The 21,326-nt window shown below is 43.6% G+C and overlaps 4 protein-coding genes across 7 annotated transcripts; 2 read left to right on the top strand and 2 right to left on the bottom strand.

Annotated features, from left to right (window-relative positions):
- Positions 1 to 963: 963 nt before the first annotated feature.
- mix23 (mitochondrial matrix import factor 23) lies at positions 964 to 3,917 on the bottom strand. 4 transcript variants are annotated; one of them, XR_003930146.1, is made up of 6 exons: positions 3,776 to 3,917; positions 3,546 to 3,654; positions 1,912 to 2,037; positions 1,609 to 1,808; positions 1,371 to 1,430; positions 966 to 1,274 (listed from the first exon to the last, which is right to left on the bottom strand). XR_003930146.1 is itself a non-coding variant. In XM_030078885.1 (6 exons), exons 2-6 carry the CDS (start codon positions 3,594 to 3,596, stop codon positions 1,224 to 1,226), a joined length of 435 nt encoding a protein of 144 aa, XP_029934745.1. In that variant the 5' UTR covers positions 3,597 to 3,654; positions 3,776 to 3,917; the 3' UTR covers positions 966 to 1,223. The 4 variants fall into 4 exon arrangements, 3 of the variants coding, with proteins under 3 accessions (XP_029934747.1, XP_029934746.1, XP_029934745.1); XM_030078885.1 differs by having other exon boundaries at positions 1,662 to 1,808; XM_030078887.1 differs by lacking the exon at positions 3,776 to 3,917 and having other exon boundaries at positions 964 to 1,274; positions 1,662 to 1,808; positions 3,569 to 3,591.
- Positions 3,918 to 3,961: 44 nt separating this feature from the next.
- On the top strand, positions 3,962 to 8,070 carry fam162a (family with sequence similarity 162 member A). Its single transcript, XM_030078884.1, has 5 exons — positions 3,962 to 4,210; positions 5,284 to 5,385; positions 6,023 to 6,134; positions 6,591 to 6,699; positions 6,982 to 8,070. Exons 1-5 carry the CDS (start codon positions 4,168 to 4,170, stop codon positions 7,096 to 7,098), a joined length of 483 nt encoding a protein of 160 aa, XP_029934744.1. The 5' UTR covers positions 3,962 to 4,167; the 3' UTR covers positions 7,099 to 8,070.
- A 143-nt stretch (positions 8,071 to 8,213) lies between these two features.
- kpna1 (karyopherin alpha 1 (importin alpha 5)) lies at positions 8,214 to 18,602 on the bottom strand. The gene is made up of 14 exons (XM_030078883.1): positions 18,512 to 18,602; positions 17,517 to 17,650; positions 17,203 to 17,316; positions 16,919 to 17,018; positions 16,715 to 16,809; positions 15,732 to 15,863; positions 15,336 to 15,424; positions 15,104 to 15,203; positions 14,730 to 14,893; positions 14,440 to 14,518; positions 13,148 to 13,273; positions 12,916 to 13,043; positions 11,126 to 11,301; positions 8,214 to 10,396 (listed from the first exon to the last, which is right to left on the bottom strand). Exons 2-14 carry the CDS (start codon positions 17,640 to 17,642, stop codon positions 10,209 to 10,211), a joined length of 1,617 nt encoding a protein of 538 aa, XP_029934743.1. The 5' UTR covers positions 17,643 to 17,650; positions 18,512 to 18,602; the 3' UTR covers positions 8,214 to 10,208.
- A 2,131-nt stretch (positions 18,603 to 20,733) lies between these two features.
- Positions 20,734 to 21,228, top strand: LOC115379234 (nanos homolog 2-like; the record flags this gene model as incomplete). The annotated part of the gene is made up of 1 exon (XM_030079956.1): positions 20,734 to 21,228. A coding segment is annotated over one exon (495 nt), but the record flags the coding sequence as incomplete, so codon positions are not given.
- Between the last annotated feature and the right edge of the window lie 98 nt (positions 21,229 to 21,326).

The following is a 21,326-nucleotide window of genomic DNA, read 5'->3' as shown; positions in this document are numbered from 1 at the left end:
AGTCATACCACTTCTTGATTGTGGTGATGTGTTGTACACGAGTGCCTCAGCTCAGCGTCTGAGATCTTTAGATACAATTTATCATAGTGCACTGAAATGTATAACCAATGTCAAGTACATGATTCACCACTGTAGCCTGTATGCCCTGCTTGAAGATGAATGTAATCCGATCAGACGTGTTGAAAAGGGGGTGTGCTTCACTGCTCAAAGTTCATGTTCTTAAAACTTCATAAATCTTCCAGTGTAAACATCTCCCATTTGACGTATGGCTTATATGTACATTATTCTATATTCAAACATGGCTAAAATCTGTCACTTACAGAGTAAAGCCTGCACTCAGCTGCTTTCACAAGCCTCTATCTGTTAACAAAACAGCCGTTGCTGCCTCTTTGTCCAAACTGAGGTATATAAATCAAATTGTCTGCTGCTTTCAGCTCAAACACCTGCAGGGAGTGGAACAGGTGAGTTACACCCTTTAAGATCATTCAATGGAATCCAGTCATTCCCACAGGACCATCGCACATCAACATAATGCTCTAAACGCAGCCGAGGGCAAGATCAAATTGATTCTTGGGTCAGGCAGGTCAGAATTGTGCAACTGAGAAGTCATGGAAACCCTCCTTACGGTAAACATCAGGAGATTCTCACAAGGATCTTGATGGAGGAAACAGTTATGATTCCTTGCACACATCTGGAACGGTAAAGCAGTGGTGGTGATGATGATGACTGTGCTGACACTGACCACAAAGAGGAAGTTCACTGATGCACCATGGTGAGGTTCTCCCTCGCAGACTCCTGACATTAACCAAGTTCTCTCCCTAAACCACAAAAATGAAGTGAAAAAAACAACACCCTGTCTGCATATGATATTAGGAACCGCAGTGGATGAAGCTATGTCGCTCTATTAGTTTGGCTTTAAATCAGACACAACCAGGGGTCATTTGAAAACATTTCATCATCTTCTCTTTAAAAAACCTGTGTTTTGTACAACATTTGTCAGAAAAGAAGCACAGAGATGACTTTTTTTTTTTTTTTTTAACAGAGGTGGTCTTGTGTCTACGCGATACAATAGTCACAATGTATAACAACTACAGTGGAAGAGAGGTCAGAGTGGACCGCCGGGGGAAACGGCCTGGAGTCGGGACGCAGCAGCAGGTCACAGTTTGAGCTCCAGACTTGTTATGGCCCTCCAAAGAAGCAGCTCTGCTCACCGCACAGAGCGATCACTTCACCTTAGGGGGTGTGTAGTGGATTCGGCACCTTTCACGGAAAACCTAAACAGGAAAGACCAGCGTGAAAAGAGAGACATGAAACACAGGATGATGATGTTATGAGTTATATATATTTACAGATGATAACCGCTGTCTCACCTTGAGGCTTCTGTCATTAACGACTTCTTCAACGTTCAACTCTGACTGCATGAGTTTTAACTGCAGCAAGGAGGACAAAACACAGTTCATTACAATGCACTGAAAGACGAGGAATATGATATTTTAAAATCTAGGAGTAAGATCCCCTTCTATGTGCTGAAAAAAAAAAAAAAAGATCATTGAGCAATGTAAAAAGTGACAGTCATCCCAAGAGTTCCCTTTTTCTCGTCTGGCTCACATCTCACAGCCTTGTGGTGTTTGGTGCCCTCTGGTATTAGAAAGCAGAATTACTTTGGTCTGCTCCTTCCTGAGTTGTTTAATGAGGGCGAGGTTTTCGCTGTCTTTCGCTCTTTCCTCACGCAGCTGTCCCACCACCTCAGACGTCTGGGCTATGCACGCCTTGATCGCTTTGTCTCGGCTCAGATGGGCCTCCATCATCTGCAAAACGCACGGAGAACAACAGATGTTTACCAAGTGATGCAAAGCAGCCGGCAGCTTCTCAGAATGAGGTTAGGAACGCTGCAGCGGTGGCCATACTCACCGATTCGTAGAGCTGTTTGCATGTCTGTGTGGCGTCCACTTTTCCCGAGAAGGAGACTGTGGGCACGGTGGTGTTAAGGGCATGGACGATGCGGTCATCTATGGTGCGCATCACCTTCAGCACCTCCTGAGTAACAGACGAGGACACACACACACACACACACAGCTGCCGTGAGCCCAAGACAGAATCCAACCGCAGTGATGTCTTGAAAGCCAAGAGAGCACTGGTGGTTTTCCAAGATTCATATGCTAAAAACTATTTTCAAAGTTTAGTTCTGCAAGCCACCAGTTACTTTATACTTAATACTTCCCCTCAGGAATACAGTGTCGTTTGGTTAACTAAAGCTACTGTGTAAAAAAATGATATTATCAATGTAATACTAAATCACAGGTGTGGGGAAAATATCAATACAGCATAGTATCATGATATTTTGTGCAATATTGTATCAAGACACGGATACCGATTAGCGATATTGTATTGCCAAGAACTGATGCAGGTTTTTGTGAGAGTTGGTCAGTGTGTCTGGCTGACAATCCCATGTTGCTGCGATAAAAATAACTGAAGCGAGATGAAGAGAATGATCATTTTATGAGATAAAACATGGTGACACAGTTTTCCCTTTGGGACATAATTTGCAGTTTTGAAGTGGAAAATCAAATCAAATCTAATACATCACAAAGTTTAAAAATGACACTACTATCATATCGTGACTGAAATGTCATGATAATATGGCATCGTGGGGTCTCTGGTGAATCCCACCCGGATCTGAATGAATTAAAGCCTCGTGCTCATGGGAAGGTGAAACTGCAGAAATTAAGGTCTTTATCACACCGAGCAGGTTTACTGTTAACCAAAGTAACTCAGGTTGAATAAAGGACGCAGCAGCTTCTGACTGCTGGGCATCCCATAAAGTCAAGTGGAAAACCCCGGACACACAAACCAGGCCTGAACCCAACAGTCCAGTCTGGATTGTCCACCTTAAGCCTTTACACTGTTTGTAAAGTCAGTGGTTAACTACACAGAGCAACTCGACCCACTGTCTAATATGAATTCACATAATATATGATGCATATAGGTAGACTTTTTACATATACTCAGTTTCTTATTTCTGTATTTGTTGTTGTACTTTTTGCAGAATTAATGCACATACTTAGACATAAAGGAACAAGTGGGGGTTAATGCACTTTTTCAACCAATTTCTGAGGCACATATTTTTCTGTTTCTTGACAGTTTGAGCAGCCGCAACAGCTGACCCAGCCTCCCCTCCTGGATCAATCAAGTCTGATTTCTGATTGTGATTGAGTGGAGTCAGTTTAGTCACATGGAGTCAGACTGCTCCCCTGCTCTGGCTGCACGTTGTAAACACTTTCTGGAAACAAACAGGATGTTGCCTGGCTGTTGTTTTAACCTGTTCTAAAAGACACCGGGCCTCCCTGTCTTGTAGGCAGCCAGTAGTCCAGCCCAGCACCTTGGACCCTGCAGAGTGATCACTTGTGGACAGGAGGGGTCACTCATTCAGCCGGTTACACAACAAACTCCTGCCTCGACCCGCTCGCTGCGGCAGCCTCCTCGTTTGCCTGCGTCTAATTTAACACCGCTTGTGCCTGACTCAATTAGTATCGGAGTGCAATTACCTGAAACATTGAAAAGTCCTCACAGTTTAAAGTGCCATCGGGCGCCGCCATAGTAGACTGCAGGGTCCTCTGCACCCGCTACACGACTGAGAGCCGCTCCTGCAAGTGCCTGAATGTAACAGGGCGAGTAAATAATTACGACATCCATATAAGCATAATATGCATCGCAGTCGACGCCTGGTTCTTTATGCTTGTCTCGTTAGTACCTGCAACAAAAATGAATTACATACTGTGAGTAAACTATCTCGCTGAAAGCCCAGCTGCTAACCCGTCGTGGGTAAATCAACAGGTTGGAGGTGGGTTTCATCGTGGTTGTGTTTTAGCTACAATGGGTGTTGGTGGTGATGTGGTGGTAAAGACAATAAAGTGGCGACGACCGTGGCAAATGGTGGGAAAACGACAGGTGAGAGTCTTCACCTGCATGCATTTTGATCAGGCGCACGCTGCGGTCGGCTATGCCTGTGTGACGGGGTCCTGCTGCTGGCCGAGGTATTTGGAAACAGAAGAGAGACGTGCAACGCAGCTCAGTGACTTTCAGCAGCCAGGAGGGGAGATCACGGCTTTTCCACACGATTTCATGGCTTAACAAACAAGCCGATTTGTATTTGACACCGGCTGGAACATGAATTTCATCAGAAGTCGCCTTGCCACCGGCAGACTCATGGGTTTGTAGCCGTAATTGATCATTTTCTGTGTTGTTTTTGGCTAGCACAACATGTACTCAGCTCAGGTGTTAGCTGTCCCGTTAGCAGCTCTGCTCGGGCAAACACTGTTTTTTTTCCGCCATGTGGAATGATTTACACACTGCCAATCTTAACTTTACACACCTTAGACTGTTTTAATTTGCCTGTCAGATAAATTATTCTACAGTTATTTAATTGTTTGGCCCAGAAAGGGGTGTGACAGGACGCGTACTTTTTCCCCAGTATGGCGACGGAAGATTTAATCGACTTACTTAATCAGTCTCTACAGCCTTTCACTAGTGACCATAACCTGGAGCGATAAGACAAAATGCCCACTCAAAATGTGATAAGTATCCTCGCCTACCTGGGAAAAAAATTCGCTGATACGACAGGTGGTCACTGTTGAACACTTCCTTGTATTGTGAAATTTGAAATTGATGCTTGGCCTGAAATGGATTTTGCGTGTGTTTTACCCCCCAAAAAGTAAGTATTCAGACTGTTTATTTACTTTACCTTCTGTTTGAAATACCTCAGTGGCTTCCTCAGCTTCAATCTCTACTTCAGCTCCTGCTTCTTCCACTTTAAAATAGTAAACAGGACTCAGCTGAATCAGGACTCAAAGTATTTCAAGTAGCTGAAGCACTCCCTTAAATACTTAATTTCTTCGAGTACTGTCCCAACTACCTCTTCAGGTATATCAAATATTGCTTAAATACTTAAGATGGCTGTATTTTTCAAGCAGAAGAAGGAACACACCTTGATCATATCCTGAAAGTTGGCAGTCAGTTTTTTGTGACCATCTTTTTTTTTTTTATGATGGTGTCATCGTGTCTTTATATCTTCATATCATCCTTGTGATTACAGCTGACTCATGGTGACCGTGTTTTGTCATGTACCCGGTTCAGCATGCCAGCTGCTGTGTAAAAAAAAAAAAAAAAAGTGTGTGTGGATGCTTGTAGTGCTGTGAGAGTTTGGCAGCAGTGCTGACATTGCTGCATGTCCAAATCCAACTCTTCCTTGATTGTTTTTTTTTTTTTTAATGTCTTTTTCCACAGGCCAGTGGCGCAGGCAGGTTATGGAGACGGGGAGTGTCAGGAGGATGTGTGATAAACCGCAGGAGGCGAAAGCGGAGTCTCAACCTGCTGTCCCGCCACGTGGTAGGCTTTTGGATCCCAGACACCCTGGTCCTGTCTCTGTCTGTCTCTCTCACTCACTATTATGTGGCACCAGGAGGTCCCTTTAGCCCCCTGGTGCGAGAGAAGTTTACATGAGCTGACTTAATTACACTGATCCTGTTCACAGAAGCTGCCCACCACGTCTTTACTGTTTTCACTTCTTATCTAGCGCTGAGAATACAGTGCCACCATTATTCGTACAAGAACTGAATTAGGTTCGTACTTTACTATTAATTAGATTTGTAATAAGCACCAGTGTGAAATTAGTCATATTTTGGTGTTTTGTTTAGTCTAAAAACGGCTTTTTTTCAGTCAGGTCAGAGAGATAAAGCATTTCTCCTCCGTGTAATAACGGTCAGAGCACAGTTTTGCCTTTCTTTAGAGATTTCTGTTGTTCACTGGGTGCCTGTTGTTCCCTCAAGGATGAAAGTTCATCTAACTGTCCCAAAGGATGAAGGATCGTGGGAAGTGGGGTGACCAAGCTTAACACCAGAGCATGTGAAATTGAACTTCCTTTGTCAGCGATGTGGGTTTACTGTTTGTTTTGACAGGATTAGCGGATTTAGACTTTGTTTTGGATGTCCCCCCCTCCATGTGTGTGCTTTGTGGTTTCACGCAGCGGATCATCTCGGGTTCAAGATCCCAGGCTACAAACCGTCGGAGTTCGACAAGAAGATGTTGCTCTGGTCTGGACGCTTCAAGACAGCAGACCAGATACCAGAGCTTGTGTCGTAAGTAGCGGCTTCCTGTTTACGCCAGGCGCCCCGCTTGCACACTCGTGTCTCATTGGCACTTTGCCTGATTTAGTTAGGTTACATCACAGGCACAGAGCCAGCTAATTGGTCGAGTCGTGTCGCTGGGTGTAGCTGGTGCGGGGAGGTCTGTGTTTGCTGCTGAAGGTAATTACTCCAGTTCCTGACAAGAGGGAGGAGAGGCTAAAACTAATCTCCTGTTTTGATCAAAGACCAGATTGTCACGTATATGTCTGTATGCGTGACAGACCACCCACCATCTCCAAAACGACTTAAAAATGAGCCCCGGGTGACTGAAATGTACTGGCCATGATTTTAAAATGAGACATGAGACAGAACACATACAAGCCCTACAGAGATGGATGACCACTTGCAATTACAATGTTAATACCAACTATAGAAATATCAGAATGGGTTTTGACATCTGTGCTGCAGGTTTGAAACGATTGATGCTGCCAGGAACAACGTCAGAGTGAAAGTCTGCTACGGGATGATGGTGGCCACCATCATGGCCTGTCTGATGATGGTCATCTCGGGCAAACGGGTGAGTCACGGTTTGATTATGAAAGCTGAATGGATTTTGTTTTGTCGTATCTGTTGATAAGGTCGGCAACCTCAGGTTAATGGTTTGCTTTTTACTTACTCATAAATATAGTTTTGGTTTCCAGTCCTACAAAGTAAAGGTTATTGTTATCACCAAGTATTTTCAGGGCTAATGTAAATTAAAATTGTTTATGATTATGTGATTTATACATAAAACGGCTATAAACCTCGGTAGTATTTTCAGATGCACATCCCACCTATACTGTCTCCCACTTGCGTCCAGGCTGCAGCGAGGCATGAGTCCCTAACCAAGCAGAACATGGAGAAGAAAGCCAGATGGAGGGAGGAGCTCCAGAGAGAGAGGGAGGCAGCTGCAGCGATGTCTGAGAAGGCTCAGTGATGGGGACGGGGACTGCCAATCACCACACAGCTATGTCATGTTCCCCCAAAACGGGGCCATTAGTGTCCCCCTTCGTGTGTGTCACCATGTTAGAGCCCCCTTGCCACTCCCACCCTCTGGGGACAGGTGGAGCAACCAAAAAATATCACAACACCGGACACCTAGTAGCTCGGCGACAACGCAAAACCCAGAAACCAAGAGATTTGCCATCAAGCACAATTCTTGATGTTAAGGCACACTTATCATGGAGTATTTGATCGTATTCAAACACAATTTAAGATTTTCTTATGTGTCAGTGTGTTCAGAGCAAAAATTGGCACCGGTTTGAGGATACAACACGGACTATTTGTTTTCCATAACGTAGTAGCTGTAATATGACTCTTGCTGGGTCCGGAAACAAACCCTCGAGTGCATTCGGTTAGAGGTGGCATTTGGTTGAAGGTCAGAGGAGAAAGGAAAACCTCAGTGTGACTTTTGTTGTTGAGCAAGTTTAAAGTAAAAGGCTTTTTGTAACTGAGATTTTTGGTATTCGGCGTCAATACAGAAAAATGGGAATAATTTTAGCTGAGGATTCGTATTGTATTTTTATCAGACTTCTCCAACAGCACCATGTTTTGTAGTTCAAGCTCTTCAATCCATACCTCTTTCTCTCTCAGGCTTTCCAACATAAATGCCTTAAGTGTTCCTCTGTTTTTAAGGCAATGCCTAGTTTTGCGCCTCATGTATGTGACAGCTGGGTCCCAAACAGTTTTTACCTAATCAATAGTTTTCATGTGAGAACGTTAACAGTTGGATCGGACATGATCCTGTTGTACAGTACTCGCCCCCATCCTAACAATCTCACACCCACGTCATTAGGCCTGTCTGTTCATTGCTGATGTAACAGCTGTATCTGTGCAGCTAGCAGCTGTAAAACCTATGTGACAAAAGAAAACAAATACACCAATAAAATAACTTGTCTTTGTGACTTTGCATCTGTCCATGTTTCTCATAAATGTAAATCTGAGGCTAACAGTGAAGGAAGTAGTGTACTGTGGTGTTTCCTCCAAAAATGCATTTTGCCACTTATTCATGCTGTCATGCATACTAACCACAATGACACTGATTCACTACAGTAGTTCATGAAACAGCATTTATGCAAATGGCATAACAGAGGACAGTTACACAAACTCAATACAATAGCAGTAATGAACATGAAGAGCTGGTCATCTCTTGCAGAGATTTTTGACAAAGTAAGAAATGTAAAGAGGACTCAGTAAACAAACATTCAGTTTTGTTAACTAATGTAATCACCAGTTTTTTTCTTTTTTCAAGTTTAATCTAAATTTTTGTTTTGTTTAAATTCCCCGGCAGGATTTCTGAATAAGGATTATGGCACCATCAGCAAAATGACAGATTCTACCCCCCAAATAAGAACTTAATAATGGTTTAAAAAACACTTCAACACTCCTGACAGAAAAAACTGGTTTGTAGGTGTCAATGATTTGGCATGATCAAACTAGAAAATGTAACCTGAACATACGCTGGGAAGCCAATCATTTCGATTGCCAATAGCCAATTTTCCAGAGGGTCTGATTGGTGGAACTTACTTTGTCAGGATAAAGTTGTCGTAGCTTTGATGAGACAGCATGATATACTGATTATAATTAGTGTGTTAATTTCTGTCCACAATACGTTTAAGTCCCGTTGCGGGAATGGTAAACAGTGAGGTACATTGTAATCCTGTCATACTGGAAGAGGACTGAGGATACAGACCACATCCCTTTACGCCTCACTTCCTGAGGAGGGAAGAGCCGTGTCATCAACCGATCAAATAGTGAGCAAAAAACTAATGTATATTCTCAATGAGCAGGCATCAGTCCTGAACTAAAGTGCAGCGAATGAAATGGAATTATGATAAGATAATAAAAATACCCACTGGTCTGCTGCTGGACAGACTCCAGGGTCAAATAGTCTATTTTGTGTCGTCTAAGTCTGTCCAATTGTCTCAGTGCGAGGGAAGACTCCAATTCCCATGGATCCATGGGGTTATGCACATCACACCAGAGGCAGGAGGCAGCCCAAACTCTTAAGGATGGAGCCTGTGTGGTTGAAGAGTCCCTTTACTGGAAGGAAGGAATGCATGATATGGGATCCAGGAGGATATGCAAGCAGCCTAGTTTGCCATTAACAAGCTCTGCCCCTCGCCAACACTGTCAAATTCCTATTTTGTCCATCTAAGGTCACCTATCCATGGCAACCAACCGATGGCCAGAGAGAGGAGGTAAGGGAAGTCACCTCCGTTTTTCAGTCGTTTAAGTGCCTTCAGTAGAGGTCAGTTAAGTCCTTGGGGTGGGACTGGCCACATTGCGCCGCTGGGGGCGTTTCAGTCCAATGACCACAGTCACTTGTGGTCAGAGTCTCACGGTCAGTCCAGTGTTTAGGTTAAATCATTCTTCTCTAGGGAGGTGGAGGGGGTAAAATCATGTCCATGTTTGTCTGTCTCAAGAGTCATTAATGCAGTTCAATCAGACAAGCAGCGCAGTCCTAACTCCCATTCACTTGGAGAGATGGGGTCGTCACTCATTCGGGAACGTGGAGAGGAGGGTGGGCCTCTGATAATGGGATGAGCTCGGGAGGTAAGTCCAAAAAGTAGACAGCTTGTCTAGGGTAATCCGGGGACTGTGTTACAGGGGTGCAACCTGCTGGGTACCTTCTGGGAAGCAGTGGGAGATACTAGGCCTGAGGCAGGTGGGTGGGGTGGGGATGGGGATGGGGACTTGGGGTTGTGCTGCTGAGGCATTAAGCGCAGAGGTGAGCTCAGCGCAAGACAGAATAATGTGAGTGAAACCTTCACAAACTGGCTGACAAGACTTCAGAACTCAACCCGCATTGGACGTACGTGCACACACGTGCTCCTGTAATACATTTTTAATAATCATGATAATGATTAAATCAATCTCTCTGAGAATGGGAAGGAGTAGGGAAGGGAACCTAGGGATGTTTTTGCCCTTGGTTGTGGTAGTGGGCAGAGAGAAAAAGAGAGAGAGAGAGAGAGAGAGAGGGAGAGAGAGTGAGAGAGTCTGAGGTGAGGATGAAGGTGGAGCATGGGGGGTGGGAGGGGGTTAGCATTATAGCTGGAAGCCCTCCATCGGGGCCTCACACTGCTGGAAGAGGAACTGCTGTTGCTGCAGATCAACAGCAGGAGCCAGGGATGGATCCTCATCTTCAGGGCTGAAGTAGCGCTCGATCAAGTCAAAGGCTTTCTGGTAGATTTCCTGGTTCTCGTGGCCCTGCAGGAACTCCAGCTTGTCCAGCCCTGTGAAGGAGGGAAGGATGCACCAATCAAGTCAGAGCAAAGCTATGATTAGGCTGTACTGTGTTTTTTAAAGACTGTTATTGGACATTTTAGAAAGACTTTGAGACTACAGCCATATCAACAGTGTCACACCAGTAGTAAAACCACTTGTTTACTGCTGAAATCATTTTTGTGTAATGGACTAGGACTAAACCAATCCATAAAATCTCCCAGCTCTAACTGCCAAGTTGAATAATAGACAAGAAGTCGATCCCAGCTGGAATAAATGCTTAGTACCCATTCAGCTTTTTCACTGCCCTTAAAGTTTGTCATTGTCATTGTCAGTGTCATTGACTCTTTCTTCTATCACTATACGGTGGCAAGATGGGTATTGGCCACTGATGCAAAACTTTGACTGTGATTTGCTCATCCAGCACTTGTGTAGGTGGACAGGTAACAAAGGTAACCAGAAACCAAGATCTGTATTCCAAAATGTGTGCAAAACATTTAAAAGTTTTTGAATATTTGTGGGAGTGTGTTGTCTTCCACCTTCTATGGGGAAAAAAGTTAAGGAACACAGTCATGTGTCCAATAATTAATGTCTAACTTACAGCTATCCAATTGCTGACACACTGACATCAAATGTTTTATGTTAACTGGTTAAATTTAGACTGATTACATTTAGTGTTATAGCTTGAATGTAAATTATCTGGATAGGCTTGCATTAAAAGTGTATGTATGTATGCTAACCATAGGCTTCTTCAATGAGTGCGCAATAGGGGTTGATGCCTCCTCCTCTCTTGGCCTCCAGTTCTCCCAGTCGCAGGATGTTCTCCAGGCCATTTAGAGCCACTTGCACGATTTTGGAGTCCATGAGTGTGAGCAGGTCACACAGTGGCTTGATGCAGCCCAGCTCCACCAGGTGCCTGTAGGGGGCAGGACATAAATAAAAATGAAATCCAGGATATAACATTCATTGTCCAACCAAGGACAATAAATTTATGTAAACCAGGAATACAAACACACCATTATATCAGATAGCGTGCACCAAAAAGTATTTAACTATCTTTAGGATGATTTTTAGGCATTTCTGGTTTACTAGACAATCGCAGTGGAGAGAAAAACAGGGCAGAGAGGGGGGATGATATGCAGCAATGAATCTGGGCCAGATTTGAACCCAGGCTGCTGCGGCTGAGCTTGAGTTTCACTTGGTAAAAGTTCCACAAGGTGAGACACTGGGACACCCGAAATATTTGACTATGTTAGCTCAGGACACACAAAAGATTTGGCAGGCCAAATTAAAACAGATTTGTCCTCTTTAACTATCAGTGGGGAAATTCTGGTATGAGGATTGGTTGCGACAGATGGAAAATATGATCTGTGAGAAGTTACACACTGCATATTTACTACTTTGCTTGATTCAGTCCGGTCTGAGTTACCTTGATTTTCAACAATTCTATGCTTCCAGCTTTGTGGGGACAGTTTGGGGAAGGCCCTTTTCTGTTCCAGCATGACTGTGCCCCAGTGCACAAATGCACAAAACAAGCTCCATAAAGGCATGGCTGGCTGAGTTTGGTGTGGAAGAACTTGACTGGCCCGCACAGAGCCCTGACCTCAACCCCATCCAGCACCTCTGAGATGAATTTAGAACAGAGATTGTGAGCGTCCAACGTCAGTGTCTCACCTCACAAATGCTCCTCTATGCAAAAATTCCCACCGACACACTCTCACACCCAAAGACTCGAGTCGCACTGAATTTGTGAAACTGTTTCATATTTTAAAAGTCTTCTAGTGCATCCCTACCCAAGACAACTGAGCTGGTATGAGTTTTGTGTTAGCACATGACTTCAAATTAGAGAAGCTGACTAGAGCATGAATGCTAGCGTTATATTACTTCTGACTGGTGGAGTGAGCCAGTTACTAGCTCTTAGGACTGTATATACTGCCCTTGCAATACCTTTCTCATGCAGAGCTAAATGGCTAACAGTATGAAGTCCAACAATAATCAAGGCCTTGAAATCTTTTACTGAGGTGCTTCAACACTGTGAAAATGAAAACCGTACAAAATTTTAAAATAATTTATATAATGCAAATCAATTTACATAAGAACTAAGGAGTGATTAGTTAGCAGCTCAGCTAACAAGTGGTAGCATTTCCTATACATGACATGTATTTTCTTACAGAATACATAATAATAGATTACAAAATATCTCTTCCTACAAAAATTGAGAGCCCTTTAAAACAACATCTTGTGTTCAGTAGAACAGGGCCTCATAGCAACTAACATTAATTGAAAATACCCTGCATCACTAGGCTATTACACAAAAACTGTACTTGCCACTAGGAGTCAGCGTTGCATAACAAACCAAAATTACACTAAAATACATGCACTCAAGTGAGGGAAGTACAGACAAAACTGTCCACAATGTCATTCATATGGCAGGTTCAAGCACCAGTGGAATGGCTGTGAAACCACAGACATAGTAATACACACTGATACTAGAGCCTGCATCTATTTTTATATGTGTCAACATTCTGACCTGATCTGCTCTGCAGAGCCTCCAGAGGTGGCGTTGGTGATGGCCCAGGCCGCCTCCTTCCGTGTGCGGAACTCTGCTACTTGCAGGATCGTGATGAGAGGAGGCAGCAGTCCTGCATCTATCACCATCTGAGGAGGAGAGAGTCTCAGTGCTCAGTGTTCAGGTCATCTCTGCAAGATCTCTGTGTAAACACTCACAACACACACACAAACACAAACACACACACACACACCTGTATTTGTGCCCGGTTTCCTGCTGTGATGTTGGAAATGGTCCAGCAGGCTTCCTTCTTGATGGACTCCTTGGGGCTGCTGAGCAGGTGGAGTAGGGACTGCAGGGCTGAACAGTTCAGAATCACCTGGAAAATAAAACAAGAAACACCCACAGTTAGCAATGAGACCATTAACATGTAACCAAAAGTGTGACCACAAAACCACTGATTAATACAACCCAAGGGTTGTTCTCACATTTAGAAATTTACACCTTTAACACCCAGAAAACACTTTCTTTCACAAATTCTAAAACTGTCTTGTTAACATCACCACTGAAACCAGTAACTTTCAGCAGGCTATCCACCATGCACCTAGTTACAAATAACAGCACTGGCCTGGAGGATATGGGAGCATGTTGCTGACTTAAGAGTTGAGGGTTTCAATCCCTGGACTGGCTGGGAAAATTGACTGAGTGGAGGAAAATTACTCTACCCTCCCTGAACACGCTTGTGCCTGCACCGGTGAACACCCAAAAGTGAGTGTGTGTTTAAACAGTGTGGATGAGAAACAGGGTGGTGCTAACATAGCATGTAGTGTGCTCTGATGATTATGGTTTTAAGAGGGCTGCAAAAATTAATTTTCTTACTTCATGGAGGTGTTCAAGTTTTTGTCTTCCAATTGTGACAAACTAGTGAATTACAGACTACATTATGAAAAGGTGACCTGGTAGTACTCCACTGATTGTCCAAAGAAATTCACTTTCACTTAACCCCTCCACAGGGAGGTCAAAGCACAGGGTAAAATATAGAGCAGTGAAAATTTAATGTCTTACTTCCTTTGTCACAGTGGCTTCAACCTGTGCCCTTTAGCAATTTACCCATTTATGTTAGAGGAGACACTACACTTTCTTGGACAATTTGTAGAAATCTCACACTGTAGACATTGTTCAGGCTTTAGGACTGTGAAACCACAGACATAGTAATACACACTGCATTGTAATTCAATGCATTCTCCACTAGTTTAGATAATAGGCCATCCGTTCTTGGAAGTGACTGGTTCAGTGAAACAATCACAGCTCCCACACATCCATATCCACAGAGACAGTAATTTGAGGTTGCCTATACATGACTGGTTACAGCAATTGGCGGTAAAAAGTAGTCTGATTTGGACTGTGTTGTTCAAAGTCCAAACTGACTGCTGGCTCATTATTACACAAAGCGATGTTTCACTTTCAATTTGAGGTGAGTGCATTGCATTCAATTTCAATGTAGCCTTATTTTAGCCTTATTTTCTATACGCATGCTGCTTTTACCTGTGTCTGTAGGTCATCTCCGGTGACTATGTTCCCAACAGCCCGCAGTGCAGGAGACACCACTTTATAATCAGAGTGCCTAGGAAAACACAGAAACAGAACTGTGATCACTCAGAAGCCTTTCCCTCCCCAAAAAGTCATGTCATGTCTTTCCAGTATGAATTAAGGTCCTATGAGCTCTCAGATATCATAGCAATGGTGTGTGTGTGTGTGTGTGTGTGTGTGTGTGTGTGTGTGTGTGTGTGTGTGCACGTGTGTGTGTGTGCACGTGTGTGTATGTAAGGTCTTACAGCAGTAATTCCACCAGCCTACGGCAGACTCCTGAGTCGATGACAGCCTGAATTTTGTCATTGGGACCATCCGACAGGTAGGATAGCGCCCAACATGCATCAGCCAGAATGTCAGTGTCATTGACAAACAGCAGCCATGAGAGCACACTGAGACAGGGGGACACCTGGAGAGAATGGGACAGTGAGAGTGGTCAGAAATAGGTCAGACGTTAAAGGAAGCAGCAAGTAGTTGAAGTTTAGTGGGAGCAACTGCATTTCCCAGTTTTTACATTAAGACCATTACACAGCCTGTGATTTTGAGACACAAAATAGTGCAATAGCAATGTGATAGGTGCACTGTTGCCACAGTAATATACTTTATCTTGGCTGCTTACCTTGGTAAAGTCTGGAGGTGGATTCTTTCCTCTGCACAGGTTTGAAAGTGCCCACACAGCATTCCTCATCATTGTCAGACGATTCTGTTTGGCCAATAACCTGTGAGAGGAGTAGCATGCATTTAATCGAGGATACAGGAATTCCAGACTATAAAACAGATTCCCTGCTCTGCTCTCTGTATTTTCAATCATCAGTACAAGGAAGACATTGATGTGTTGGGTTGTCACTTACTGCACCAGGGAGGGCAGGATGTTGCACTCCACTACGTAGTCTCTGCATTCTGTGCTATCTCCTGCTATGTTTCCTAAGGCCCACACTGCCTGAAGAGGACAGCAAATATTCAGGTCACACAAAAGTAAATACCAAACACTGAAATATATAATGGCATGACTTTGCACAGGATAACATAATTGCAAAGCAAAAGGGTATTTAGTTACATTTATGAACCTTTCTGAAAGGTTTATAAACCATTTCTATGTTTTATTGAACATCATTAAACCAGGCAGGGATGGAGCAATGAAATATCATTAGAAAAGCACGCAGACACACTTGGTGGCAAGATAAATGGTTGAGTGAGCACAGCCAGAACAGAAAATCACAGGTCAGACAGAACCCCCACCCCCTTACCTGTTCCTGTACGTCTTCAAAGTCAGAACTGAGCATCTCTATGAAAATGGGCACAGCCCCTGCCTGGATGACCACACGAGTCTGGTGGGATGTACCTGATGCAATGTTGGTCAGCACCCAGGCAGCCTCAAACTAAACAAGAACAAAATTCAAAGAAAATACAAATACATTTATATTTAAAGAATGCCTTTAAACTGCTAGGTTCAAAAATCATCCCATTCATACTGCATATATTTCCTCTCTGCACCAGCTGCTCTCAGATTTTTGCAACACATTGTCTAACCAGCAAAAACTAAACAAAACAAAACAAAACAAAAAAAACAAATCTAACAAAAAACACACAATTTCCATTCTTATCAAATGAGATTTAAACTACATTTGCAGGTGGTCTGAAAAGCAATTCAAATCACATCTCTAAATATTAAACTGTTTGGCCACATAAGTTGAATTACACTAAGTTTTTTCTCTGTCAGTCACCATGCAACATGTGATGTATGTGATGTTAAATGATCTGCCAGGGAAAACAACAAATACAGGGGAGACTCAGCAGGGGAATAGTGTCGTCTGAACCAATCAAAAGAGTTTATTCTTGCTGTCAATGCACTACAACTGGTCATCAGTGGAGAAACTTCCATGTTCACAGCTTGCTTTAACCTTCCAGAGTTGCTGTCAGATGGGAAACGCACTCTTAGCGTGTGAACAGCTGCACTGTTACTATGACAACAAATGTTGTAGTGACAGCTAATGATTATACTGTCTAAACACACAAATCTGGCCATTTGTACATCACAGTCGGCCTTAAAGATCAGAAGTGAAAGACAAATCTGAACTCCCTGCTGTCTGAACACAGCATAAGATAAGAGACAATATTCTGGAACCATTTCATCTGGATGCTGTTGTTTATGACCGATAAACACCCGTGTTTTCTTTTGCTTTTTTTGTTTTCAGCACATAAATGTGATAAGATCACAGAGGAAATGTACCTGCAAAGTGCAGTTTTCCCTCCTCTTCAGGAACTCAACAAAGCGCTCCACCACCCCTGGAGTAGCGATGACTTCATCAATAGGTGGGTTGGGTTCTGCATGAGACAAGGAAAATTTGGCTGAGTGAGGTGCGGGCAGGTTCCTCTGTCAAGAACCAAGGTAAAATGTGTCTGAAATAATGATATACAATTATACCACATTTACCTTTAGACAGAAGTTTCCTGAAGCGCTGAGTACCTATCAGTTGCTGCTCAGGAGAACTGGAGAAGATCATTTGAGTCATGTCCTCAGATATCACCCCGCCCTATAGGACAGACAGAAATGAGACACAGCAAATAAATCGAGATTTGTTGAAATAAAGAGGGTAACGCGGAAGCATAAAGAAAATACACCTAACTTACTATACGTTTACAGGTGAGTGCATTGCATTTATGTAGAGTATTTTAGTAGCTATCTCTATCCATGTGTTGGTTAATGTCCTTTCTCACCGAGAGAGGGTCCATGTTGTTAGCTTGGGACTCCAGGTAGCCACTATCGGCCATCCCATCATCCTCCAGCACTCCATCCTCCTCCACTGTGGCAACATTCCTCCTCTTAAACAGCTGTACCACAACAGAGACAAAACAAAAACATATTTGGCCATTTATCTTATAGGGATACCCCAACTTTGTTACTACATGGACATGAGCCAAGGCCATGCCACTTTTATTCAACTGTGTTTATTACCCTTACATATATCAGAGTGGTTACAATCCCTAAGGCATTTCACCGTACCCAACAACATCCTCCATACTTCGCTCACCTGTTCATCCTTCTTCTGTTTGCGCAGCTGTAAGCCTTCCTCTTCCCTCCTCCTCCTCATCTCATCTGCATTGAGAGACTTGTTCTTGTAGCTCTTGAGCCGTGCATTGTCCTTACCCTGACTCATTGTGTAGCCTGAAAAAAAAAAAAAAAAAACACAGAACTATATATTAAAATAAGATATGGGGAAGGCTGGCTGATTACTAATATGAAATTGACTCCTGACTTGTAACTACACCAGTACAAACAGACCTGCACCAAGTCGTCAGTGTAAAGCTCTTCACAAACCTGTGTAATGACTAATTAGTTTTGTGTACATTAGGCATAACATTGTGTACCTTAACACAAAGTACATTAGCTGCATGTGAGTCATGTCAACCTGCCCTGTAAAGGTGCAGATCGTGGGGCTTTACAAGATAATCATTGAGGTTACAATCCAAAACAAACATTATTATGGAGACAACCCTGAAGGTAAATCTGTCTAAATAGGACACCATTCATCACCAGTCACAATAAAATGCTTGGAGGGGCCAATGGGGGCATTTAAGGATACTAACGTTAGCTTGTTAGCTTTGTTTGTCTGTAGCTCACTGTTACCTCTATTACTGGTACTTATGCTAACTGTTAGTTGACACTTCAAATTTCCTAAGTTATCAGTCACAGAAATATCTAACAACCAGGAGTGTCGCTTCCGCCGTCGATCAACAAAACAATACTGAATGAATACATTACTGGTTTACAATAATATGAGGGCTATTCTTGGCTACAATGCTAATGTCAGAGCCGTTGTTAGGACAGGCTGGTTAGCCGGCTAACCGCGGCTAGCTTACGCTAGCTGCATTAGCTCTCAAATGTAACGTTCACGTTAGCTGAAGCGACAACACCACACCCTGACCAATATCCCGCAAACGCTGCTCTTATTAACAGTTTGACGAGCTCGGAAACACACGGCGTTACCATGCAGAGACTGTGAAATCAATTAGATTTTTCTCTGACCTGTCAAATTGGCCTCTATAATCCCCTTATTCGCAAGGCCACCGTTTCTACAGCCGTCGCCGGTAGACTATTGCGCATGCGCGAGTGAGTGCCCCCCGCTTATTTACCACTCCACCCACTACAGCGCTTTAATGTTGCAAAACTGGAAATCTGATACAATCATGTTAAGCCCAGTCAGCAAACATTTGCATATTTATTAACAAATGCACAGTGTAATAACCAGCGTTGATTTGTACGTCCAGCACCGCGGCTCGCATAGTATTTTAACTGCAGTGGAGATTTCGCACGGCACCAGTAATGGCTCGATTTTGCAGAGAGGGTAGCTGGGCGATCTGCACTACACGGCTAGATACACTATCAAAGGTCATTGCGACGGCGACAACTTCAATGAATGCTAAAGCAAATACACCCAAGAAATTTATCAGGAATTGCACTGTAAAGCTTCACTGCCATTCACTGAAGTGCGTGCCATGCTGCAGTGCCCAATCACGGAAATATGGTTTTGTTTTTCATAGCAGGTTTCATTTTGCGAGCTGTTATTGACCCCCGAGCTACGAATCTGTGAATATCTAACTAATGTCGCCCAAGTATGTGCTTGCATGCTATTGGTGAAGGCACGGCAGGAAAACAATGGAGTTTAGGGTTATTTTATTTGGCATGGACATTATAATACCACTGGAACTGCAACAACCCACCAGCACCACATGCAATGTTATTTTTTCTTTGTGACGAGATGCTAATTCGCACCACCTGTCCACAATGGGCTCTTTTAGTTAGGGTTCATTTAAAAGGAGGGTGAGGGCTGTCCAGGCGCCAGAGATTCTTTTTTAGATGGACGTCTGGGTCGTCTGCGGCTTCACCAATACTACAATAAGAACATATAGGAGACATGCTGACTCTCTCTCTCTCTCTCTCTCTCTCTCTCTCTCTCTCTCTCTCTCTCTCTCACTCACACACACACACACACACACACACACACACACACACACACACACACACACACACACACACACACACACACACACACAGTATGGATAAGGCTTCAATGTCCTTTCCCCTTCTGCAAAGTTATCTGTGAAAATGTTATCACTTTTTATCACACTCACTAGTCTGTGTACATTAACAAGATAAACTAATAACAACAATAACACATGAACAAGAATTCTAATCTCAATCTAAAATGTAGTTTTTTTTTTTGTTTTGTTTTTTTTTAAAGCTGGCCAGTGTTATGGATGACTTTCATAGAGCCTTGTACCCCTTGCTTTGATTTCACCACATTGGGACCCTGATATTAAAAGAAATTTTGTTTATACTGCTGTAAACTATTTACATGTCATGGACACAGAGGGATTCAAAATGGTAGAAATTAAAACATAATGTTAAAATACTTTTTGTCCAAATGTCTGGATTTTTTTTTTTTTTTTTTTTTTAGTGAAATAAAGCTATTTCTCATTTTCCTGATGATCCCCTTGGAACCCCTTCAAGGACACCTGATGGTCCACGGACCTCACTTTGAAAACCACTGACCTGGGGCTAGTACTTAATGCATTTGAAATTGTCCTACATAGAATTCAGAAGAATATGGCGTACCTTTCTATCTGAGGGTGACTTTTAACTTCTGCATTCATGCGTGCGTGCGTGCGTACGTGTGTGTGTGTGTGTGTGCGCGCGTGTGGGTAGGTGAACTGCAGATAATCACTGACCATCAGAACTGGAAAAAAACTCTTCAGACATTTCTCTGCCCTCTTCGCAGGAGCAGGTGCACCACTCTCATCGTCTACAAGCGCAGTGCATGTTTGCTGCGTGACACTGATGTTAGTATGAAAAAGTGGAAAATATAAAAATACGCTAATAATGCAGCATAACACCTCAGGCAAGCTTGTTCCTTCTGACAATATACAAGTAGGTGTGTTTCTGCGCTTGACGCGTGTCAGTACAGGGCATTTCAAAATATTTGTGATCATTTTAATTTCACTCAGCATGTAAGACACATAAGACTCATGATGGTTATGAAAGCAGTGCACCTGTCAGACAGCCCAGACAGTCGATGGGCGGCTTGAACACTGACAGATAGGTCAATGGATACAGACTCCCTGGAACGTGCGCTGATGCCCTTACGGCACTTTGGACACCTCACGCATCTATAAAAATGGGAGGCTCCGGCACGGGCTGCCCACACGCCACACAATAAATCCTAAAAAAAAAAAAAAAAAAAAAAACATACGACCATGCACAGTCAGGTTGGGTGCCGGACCTTCCTGCTCACTGGCAGGGACTTCGACATGTGGCACGACTACATGAACCTGGGCAGACAGCTGAGGCAGCGCGACCACAGAGGGATGGAGACCAGAGCCGACAGCAGCGCACAGGTGGGGCCGAAAACACCACGAGGCCAGGAGCAGGCCCCGCATCACCAGGAGGAAGACTCCGCGGACAGCATCAACCTGAGCTCCGCCAGCAGCTTTTCGGACACCTCCTGCAACACCACCTCCTTGGACTACTGCCGCTTCTGCAAACAAAACGGGGAATCCGTAGTGGTGTACCGGTCACATAGGCTGAAGGCGGACGACGGGCGGGTCACCTGCCCCATCCTGTGGAGCTACACCTGCCCCTTATGTGACGCCACCGGGGACAAGGCGCACACACGCCGGTACTGCCCGCTGATGCAGCGCCCAGGTTGGATGACAGGAACGGACCATAATGTTAGATTCTGGTAACAGAAAGCGGACACTGAAAGAACTGTAAATCCTTATTGAAGGTCACATATGTCTGGTTATATATTCCATGTGTTCAAGTTTGAATTTTTTTAAATCGG

This window comes from Myripristis murdjan, chromosome 20 (genome assembly GCF_902150065.1).
Source record: "Myripristis murdjan chromosome 20, fMyrMur1.1, whole genome shotgun sequence".
NCBI classification, from domain to species: domain Eukaryota; kingdom Metazoa; phylum Chordata; class Actinopteri; order Holocentriformes; family Holocentridae; genus Myripristis; species Myripristis murdjan.
This window is presented reverse-complemented; position numbering and strand designations above follow the sequence as displayed.